The sequence below is a fragment of the Neodiprion pinetum genome, chromosome 4 (genome assembly GCF_021155775.2).
Source record: "Neodiprion pinetum isolate iyNeoPine1 chromosome 4, iyNeoPine1.2, whole genome shotgun sequence".
Classification (NCBI taxonomy): domain Eukaryota; kingdom Metazoa; phylum Arthropoda; class Insecta; order Hymenoptera; family Diprionidae; genus Neodiprion; species Neodiprion pinetum.
In genome coordinates, this window is record NC_060235.2 from 15204009 (window position 1) to 15213841 (window position 9833).

At 42.7% G+C, this 9833-nt stretch overlaps 1 protein-coding gene across 1 annotated transcript in view; it reads left to right on the top strand.

Annotated features, from left to right (window-relative positions):
• LOC124217273 (uncharacterized) overlaps nt 1-7879 on the top strand; it is a 111066-nt gene extending 103187 nt beyond the window's left edge. The window contains exons 10-14 of the mRNA XM_069135392.1: nt 4686-4846; nt 5073-5563; nt 5628-6201; nt 6317-7066; nt 7152-7879. Of these exons, the coding sequence (XP_068991493.1) occupies nt 4686-4846; nt 5073-5563; nt 5628-6201; nt 6317-7066; nt 7152-7698 (2523 nt within the window). The 3' untranslated portion in view covers nt 7699-7879. The remainder of the gene's footprint in view (nt 1-4685; nt 4847-5072; nt 5564-5627; nt 6202-6316; nt 7067-7151) is intronic.
• The last annotated feature ends 1954 nt before the right edge of the window (nt 7880-9833 follow it).

Sequence of the window (9833 nt, forward strand, 5' to 3'; positions counted from 1 at the left end):
GTGACGTGGATTTTTCTGCACCTCGGTCACTCGGAGAAAATGACCGAGAACTTACCGCGTGCACAATAATTTGGCGTCCACGATGTCCCCTGAACCTGCAATAAGACCGCGAAATTTGTTGGGCGCCTGGCGTGGTCAACACGCCTCGAAACCGGTAATACGATATACCGCGACCATATGCTCGGTAGCTCAGTACCGCGGAGAGGGGAGGGGTAATTTTTGGGTAGAGAGAGATACGCCACACGTACGTTGACAAGTTATTTCACAAAGCAGCGAGAAAGTTAAACAGTATATTTCAAAATAGTGATAATACAAAAAAAATTAAAAATAATAACAATACTGCGGACGCTTGTCCTCGCGATCCCAAACGCAAGCGCTTAGCTTACAAAAAAAAAGAACGAGCAAACAAAATAATCAATCAAGAAGAAGAGAAAAAAAAAAAAGAGAAAACAAAAATATGAAGGGATCCCGAAGACCTCTACGGCCTACGTGCGCTGGTGACTACTACTACTCGTGACCGCTAATTCACACACTAAAAGAAACCAAAAGCAAAATCGGACGCGACGCGCTGCTCGCGATCGTCCTCTACAAAACGGCGCTAATCGCCAACTTAATACCAACTGATTATGCCAAAACAAAAAAACTAAACGGAGGCTAGGCTCGTCGCGGCACCCACGACCCTCCTCTAGGAACGCCTATTTTTATTAGCGTGCACCCGAGCTTCACTTTCTCTGCGACGGCGGGACGCAGTCGCGAATTCGAACGCTCCCCGTGAGACTGTTCGCGACCTACACGAGAAATGAGATGGTATCGTAATAAATTGACGTGACCCCGTGTAACAGAATTTGATTACACGCAGATTCGAGACGACCGCGTCTCGGCTCAACCCGTGACTCGACTCGAACTTCTCGATCACCCGAAATTGGTGCTACTTTATTACGCGTAACTCAGGCTACGGTCACCAAGCAGATTTATCGGCTAAAGAATCTCGAGTACTGTCGTTAATGCAAATCCTCTATGGCTATCCGTTCCTCGGCAAGCCTTTATTTAATATCCCTCGAAATTCTCTCGCAAGAATATTAGCAGCGCTTACCGCTCCACATCCAAGCCACAAAGCAGCCTACTCCCTCGTGACGGTGTTCCTCCATTCTGCTTCGCAAATACCCACGCTACTCGTCACACTCAACCAAAAAAAATTCTACGCGAGAACAAGCTCTCCCTACTCCCGATCGTCGCCAGAACTAGAGTGAGCTCTTCTGGCCGATCGGCCGCAACGCCGATCTCGTCCCGCGAATCCTTCGTGACGTCATAACCCTAAGAATGCGCAACAATCGATCTGCCATCGATTTTGGGGATTGCGCAACTTGACGCGCACCTATCGTCGCTACGCGGCGCAGAACTTAGGGCTAGATCGCAATGTTGTCTCCTGCGCCGCTCTGCGGGGTCCTGGGGTTGGGCGGGGTGGTGCTCCCTCGTTGCTCGCTAGTCTCCCGCGGCTGCCACGGTTGGGCGTAGGCGGGGGGAGCGGGGAGGCTGCGGCGCGCCGGCCGCCAGCGGGAATCGCTTCCGCCTTGGATTCCCGCGCTGCAGGGATCTGCGTTGTCTCCCCCTCCGCAGCCTCGGTACCCTTCCCGCGAGATCTCCGCGGTTTCGCCTTGCCTCGAAATATCCTCGGTGTCGAAGTTGGTCGCTGGCTGGTAGCCGGTGTACTCGACAAAAAAAAATAAAAACAAAAGCCTGTAATATCTTATTCGTAATGCGCGATTTCGTCCCTGTTGAAGCCCGGGTGCGTGACTCCAGTTCTGGCGCTCTTTAGGATTCTTTCTCTACTCGATTTTTGAACCCCTAATTCCTGGATTCCGCCCAGGGTTCAGGGAGTCTCTTGTAACGGGCAGGCCTGACCGAAATGCCACGTTACAATATAAACTAATTAATTTTCGGATCATTCGAAAGAATAATAGTCAGCTATTCAAATAAAACAGGTAATTGGATAATTTTCATGGAATCAGAAGCAAAGCGATAGCAAAACTCTGCAATTCAGCGATATTATATTAAGAAAGGAAGCAATAGTCACTACAAATTAAATAAATAAGCTAACTTGTCGCAAAGTTATTTGCGGTATTAGACAAGATATATGATAAAGGACGAGCCCATGTGGCCCACACAGCGCAAGCTGCGAGAAAAGATAAGAGAGAAAATAGGTAAAAGATATAGATACGATAAAATGCTTCGGGCTTTACAATATAACAAAGAAAACCTCACTTACGTCAATAGAAGAGAGAAAAAAATAGAACAAATCAAACGGAAGGGAACAGGCTGCTGAAAATGCGGTAACGGAACACTAGCCAATAGCGAAAACACGTCAATAGATGATAAGCACTGGACGTAGAGTGTCCCGGGTCGCGGGATGATTCTCGTGATCCCGGTTGATTTTGCCTGCGTGCTGTCGTCACATGATCCTATCCTTGTTCTGGATGATCGCAATCGGGCTAGCAGGTTACGTGAGTCGGGTCAACAGGTAAGACGGGCGGTAGTCCATCGGCTCCCTCGTTGACATATGTGAATTTATCGACCCATTGAGCGATATGTAGAGGGGGGGGGGGGGGGGGGGGTTGCCGTCGGCTGCCCCGCGCTACGCGCGAGAGAGGTGATGACGATGTACCCCTCACGATACTGCGGTATCGATGCGGGAATAGATCTTGGCGGTAAATGATGATCTTACTTCATGTTGCGGTATCGATAGCAGTAGTGCTCCTCGCTATGCTGGTATTCCCCGCGCAGTCCATTTCTCCGGTGTCGCAGCTTGGTACTCGCCCTACGGCACCACCGTACCGAGACTTCCTGGTGGTGATGATTACCACACGGGCCGCTCATCGAAAACTCATCAGTCTGACAGAGCCCATCTCCAGCTACTGGGGTTTGACGGCCACGCTGCGATCCTTCGATGAGACATGTGCATCAGCCAAAAATACCCCTACTTGATGGCTGACGGCGAAATAGGCGTTAGGGTTACTTCAGCTCCTGGCTGATAAATGTCGTTGACGGTTCGCGTATTCGTCATCGACGCATCCAAGCGGCTGTAGCGGTAATCTGGGTGGTTCGGCTCCTGGCCGATAAGTCCGGTCATTGGAGGTCTGTATTGGCACCTTGCACTTGGTACCAAGCATGACTCTGTTCTCAATCCTTGCAGGCATCCACCTGGAGTTAGGTTGCGATAATCTGTCCTCTGGCTGCCGGTAGGAGGTTGTTGACCCGGTCCGTGATCTCTGTCTTGCCATATATGGTTCTTTCGAAGCGATGTTCTCGGCGGGTGCTCTTGTCGTGCGGTACGAAGCATAGAAAATAGACAGGTATTAGCTGAATGTAAAAAATCTAATCTAAAATTACCTAGTCGTTCTTTCTGGAGTATTGGCCTCAGACGTGCCTTCGCTGTTTATGTGTTGTTCTGTAGAGGGTACATTATAATAGCCCATGTGATGGGATATGAAATACCACGTCACACAACATAAACAGACCTTGTTTGGCACGCATTCTCTTCAGATTAATCTTTGCTGGGGTGGATCTACCGTCAATTATGCAGCTACTAATGTTTGGTTAACACACAATTACCACGGAATACTGTGGGATTCTGGAATAAAAGGTTACGACAAGGTGCAGAAGATTGCGCCAGTAGTCGTGAGATATGCGAGTTACGTATATGTAAGGTGAAGGAGAAGGAAGTATGGTTGATGGTGATCTTTTATAATGCGAAAACAATCATAAACATGGAGGATTTACACATCCCTCCTCCACCACTGGACAAACTAGACCATATAATATGCAAGTGGCGCAATAGCACAGTGATCGTGGTGGGTACGGTCCAACAACATACCGCTGCGCCTTTTGAAACGTGCAACGGGTGAAAAAATGCTATTCGAAAAAGTGCATCAGTAATATCGAAAAATCATTCCGCCTTCACAGTGAATTAGGTAGTTTAAAGGAAATGCAGGCCAAAGACATTACTTTTTCACGAAGAGTATTTATCTTGACGTTCGCATTAAGCTCCATCGATGACGTATGGGATAAACTGCATAAGCATATAGGGACACATCACATCACTAGCTACCTCAGATATCTCCTACATTATTAATTCGAGAGTTAGCGTCGCAAATGAGAAAGTCGTAATGCCGACTGATTTCGATATCGCTATTCGTTCTCTAAGTTTTTTTTCAGCAATTATCGACATTATACTGAGTTGGAAAATATAGACAGCTGCATTGTGTAAGTAGGGTTATGCGTCAACTGCTTGAAATCAGTTATGTTGAAACTTAACCAGCCGCAGGGGAAAATCCTAAATTCAATCACCCGTCGAGAAAGAAATCAGAAATTTGAAGCTTAAAAGGGGGGCGGAGTGTAGGGGAATCAGACTGGCACGGGTGGTACTATGTCATCATGTCCTAGAACTCAAACGCCCAGAGCTTACCGAGAGGGTAAGCAGATCGGCTCAAAATCGCTCCTGTGTACGTACTAACGACACATTGCCATTAGCCCTGTAAATTATTTTTACGTACTATATAATTACTATTAAGCGAATTAATTTATGACCTGTCATTCAGCACTAACTATAGGGACCCCCTACTATATTTATTCGAATGCCAGTGTGTGATGATTTATTAGTAGACGCCTTACTTCAGAAATGCTTTCAGGTTTTGGCCTTCACGAGAGAAATTTTGAGCGGTGAACGCTATGCCGTCATTATCAACTTGGGCCTTGGACAGCTTATAGTAGATTTGTCTAATCTGGAGACATTTGTTAACGAAGACGTCTATGTTTTCCTAGCGAGTGCCAACTCTGTGATCAATACCGGGTGAGGAAAACATTGTTTATGACAGATCATATGATCTCAGAGTGTATATGTTGTACCGACATACTTGTGATGCTCAGTTATTCATTGTTTCACTTGAAATTTATTCTTGAGATAATGCCTTTCAAATATTTTAAATAATACATGAAAACTTCACGAGAAAGATTAATCTTAACTGTACCAGAGCTTTGAGTCACCAATCAATCCTTGTGCTTGCAAATTATTTCAGTTCTACCGTTAACATAAGTGCTGTGCCCTTATCGGCCAATGCAGCACTTGTGTTGAGCACGCGCCAGATTGAAGATACCACACAACAGCTCTCGACACTTGACACCATTACGACTCCAAGTATTACATCGACAGAAACGGTAACTGAAACAGCAACGTCCACACCTATATTTCCCACAATCCCTGATAGACCTATTCTCGTGAGCGGTGAAATTACCGGCAATTTGGATTGGTGGCAAGAAGCCGCTGTATACCAAATATATCCAAAATCATTTCAAGACAGTAACGGTGATGGCGTTGGTGATTTGCAAGGTATCATTTCTCGACTAGAGCACCTGAGTGATACTGGAGTTACAGCGATCTGGCTGAATTCGCTATTAGCGTCACCGCAAGTTGACGGTGGTTTTGATATTTCAAACTTCACTGCCGTGGACCCAATTTTTGGAACACTTGACGATTTTGCAGAACTAATACAAGAAGCCCACAATAAAGGTAGTGTTTTTTTTTGTTTTTGCAACCTCACCTGGTTTATTATCTGATCAATTTCTATTTACAGAAATAAGAGTGATCATCGACTTTGTCCCGAACCACTCCAGCAATGAACATGTCTGGTTCCAAAACTCCGTAGCGCGGATCGAACCCTACACAGATTACTACGTGTGGAGAGATGGAATTACTTTGGACAACGGAATTCAACCTCCAAATAACTGGCTGAGCGTATTCGGTGGTTCTGCTTGGTCATGGAATGAACAGAGGCAACAATACTACCTTCACCAGTTCGACACAAGCCAAGCGGACTTGAACTTCCGCAACCCTGCTGTAGTGAGCGAAATCACAAACGTCCTTAGGTTTTGGCTTGACCAAGGTGTCGATGGGTTTCGAGTTAGTTCCGTTGCTCACATTTTCGAGGACGTACATTTTCCAGACGAACCTCTCAATGAGAGTCCTGGACCCAATGTCTTGGAAACGGATTATGAATATCTTCAACATATTTACACGACTGATCTAGACGAAACCATTGACATTGTCTATCAATGGCGAACTCTTCTTGATGAATACACTGCACAATTGGATGTTCAAACTCGTGTTCTCGTCACTGACTCAGCTGCCAGTCAGGATGTTGTAGCGAGGTGACAATAAAAATATGAATTTATTAAGAAAATTTACTATCTAATTAAATGACTAATGTTTGTTGATGCTTGACCAATATGCAAGCACCATCTTAATATTTTATTCACTTGTTAGGTACTTTGGCAATCAAACTCACCAAGGAGCTCACCTACCGTTAAACTTTGGCCTCATAGCAAAATTGGGGCAGCCGTCGCTGGCGTCGGACTACATTCAAGTGCTGACAAGCTGGTTCGCAACGTTGCCCGAGAATGGAACTTCGAACTGGATTCTTGGGAACCATGATGAAAGACGACCCGCTTCCCGCTTCGGCACTAATCGAGTTGATGGTCTGAACATGTTGCACCTTCTACCTGGAACTGCGTTTACCTACATGGGCGAAGAATTAGCTCTTCTAGATACTGAGATTTCTTTTGCTGACACTCAAGATCCTTATGCGATCAATGCTGGACCCGATCGATACAGTCTCTTCACGCGTGACCCTGCGAGAACTCCGTACCACTGGGATAATTCAACTTCTGGTGGATTTTCAACAAACGAATCGACGTGGTTACCAATGAATAGCAATTATGTCACCAGAAATCTTATCGCCCAAATAGCAGCAGAGCGAAGCAATTTCAACACTTATAAGTCTATATTGAAGCTGAAGCAAAGTCAAACTATTAAACGTGGCGCTACTCATATCTGGGCCCTAAATAATAACAGCGTCTTGGTCTTTATTCGTCAACTGCAAGATGAACCTGTATACGCGGTTGCTATTAATCTGGGACTGGTAACTGTAAGCGTGAATTTTTCTCAATTTTCCGGTCTTCCATCCGAGGGAATGCGAGTTTGCTTAGCCAGTGCAAACGCAGTTATATCTACTGGGTAATTACAAGCTGTTGTTCAAGATCTTCAACATTGGTTTAAACACCAGTTATAAAATATTTTCAATTTCATTTTACTGTTTCAGGACTATTGTCAATATTATGTCAGTTTCGTTGTCAGCCAACGCAGCCGTTGTACTTTGTAACTCAGAAGTGCCTGAAACTACTACAGTATCGATAACAACAACGACAGTAGCAGATATGCCTAGTACCACAGTGGAACTTTCAACAGAGACACCTACAACTTCACCAACGCCAGTTCACACGGAATCAGAGCCTCCAACTACTATACCACCGCTCATTACGACGCCTTCTACCTCTACTACGACCACTTTCAGTACGACTATGAACGCTTTCAGTACAACTCTAATACCTTCACCAGAAACTTCGACCACTTCAACAACTTTGATTATCTCTACTACTGCCAATACTACTACAGTTCCTAGTACAACCGTGGAATCCTCGACTAAAACACCAACAATACTGCCGACTATGGCGACAGACAAACCAGAACCAGAGACTGAACCTGATTATTCTGAAGAGAATACTACTGAAGATTCAGCATCAGCAGCAGTGACTACTTACATTTCATCCTTACTCATCATAGTTCCTATATGGAATATTTCACTGTGAATTCAGAATTGTGTTGCAAACGAAGTATTTATCAGTAACATGTAACAGTTCTCATACTTCACTGATTGATAAGGTTTTTTGACCGATTGGCATTAAAAACTCTCAAACAATAGTCTGGTAGACTTAGTTTCAAATTTTGATTCGTTTGGCAATCTTACCAAAATAAAGGAAAACGAAGGATTCAGCCATTTTTAATTTTCATTCGAACTCATTTGAAACAGATGCAAACCATGCACCGTAAGATTATTAGGGCGAAAATAATATGCTGTCCGTTCATCGTGAAAAAGGATTTCTTAAGTTAAACAAATATTGCTTGAAAAAGCGCAAACGGTTATCGTTACCCGAAAATTGGAATTTTTATTGAATCAACTGAATCTGGCAGTCAAATTTCAAATATACAAAAACGTAACGATAACCATGGGTTACGTTATAATCAAAAAGAAGAGAACATCTACGAATTTATATTTGATTGACTTCATAAATACATTTGATTCAGTGTGCCATATGGCGTTTTAGTTCAAACTAATAAACAGTCGACGACAAAAAATTATAATTCAGCGAATCTACAAAAACACGTTTGAAGTAACTAAACAATTAGTCCGGTACAATACAAGATTGCCAAATTTAATATCGGGGATTAAAAACCAAATTGTAGTATCTATAGTATTTACAGCAAGTGCAACACATGAAATACAGCATCTACATGTGCGTAGGCTGTACTTAAATTGTAAGTGTATAATTGTATATCGAAGACAACACGTCTACAACTATTTGCCAAACGCCACACTCCGAACCGGATCTGGATAGTAGACACTTGCTTTATCTACCTATCCTATTCGCACACTTATAACTACTACGACAATCTATCGCTTATAAGCTTGATTATTTATTCTCGTTTATTCCGACATATACACATACGAATTAACAAATGAACAAGGTGCGGAAACAGTATGGAAACTCCTAGAAATTTTATGGAGTTCGGTGAAAAAAAAATTATAACCAAGAGTAAATCTCAGATAATTTTTAAAGGTGATTCAATGACCTTTGATCTGACTTTAAACTTCACCTTCAAGGTCATTTCGAGATCGACTTCGATTTTTTCAGTGAAAACTCCCATTTTTGGTGCCATAATCGGGAAGAGCGGAAAATTTTACGTTTGGATATGTGTTAAGGTCTGGGGTTCTGACCTCTACTGGTCAAATAAAGGTCAAAGGTATACTTAGTATCAATAACACGGACAATTCTGAGAATCCGGATCTCAGGCAAGATGTTTTACATAAAAGTTGTCAGGTTTGTTTAGGACGATCTGCCTAGGTTTTGAAAATTTTTCTTGAAGTCAAACTTTAAGGTTCACTATTTTTTAATGAAAGGTTGTAATTTTCATCAGTAGCATTATTCTTTCGGTGCAGTGCAGTAACAACTACGTGGGAATAGAAGGATTCTGTTCACTTTGGGGTATTTTTTGAAGTGAGTTTCCTTTGCCTCCCACTTTTAGGTACTTTTGTGGAACGTCGCAATAGCTAAATCAATTCATAATAGCGCTCGAATTGTACTCCGTTAATTTCTTGACTAACCAAATCCTATTTTGAAATGCACCCAAACTTTTCCTCACCCTGTATGTATTTCAGTTCAACTAATATTGGACTGATAATTAATGTAATATTGAGGCAGCATGCTGATTGAATCAGCCAATATTTTTCGCTTACTTGCTTAGATGAAATTTCACATTTCACCCAAGTTTAATCGATTCAAAAGCCAGATACAGTTCACCTGGCTAAATAACGTTCAACTCAATATATTTAGTTAATTATATACTAAAACCTTTTTCTTGGCGAAGCACTTATTTCTTTCATCACAAATCAATCCCTTATTAAGAGAATTTTTCTACCTAAATAATGATAATTCTATTATTCGCAAAGAAATATAAATATTCTTCTTCGAAAAAAAATATCTCCTTCCTGTTAAGCCTGTAGATTGAATCAAATAATTGACCAGTACGAAGTTAATATGTTAATTTGCCCAAACAAATTCGCATAAAACCTGGTCATCAAACCATCAACGCAACACAGGTGAATATGAAGCGATTCAATGCTTTTGAGATTTCTACTGAAATATTTATATCTTTTTCTGAATAA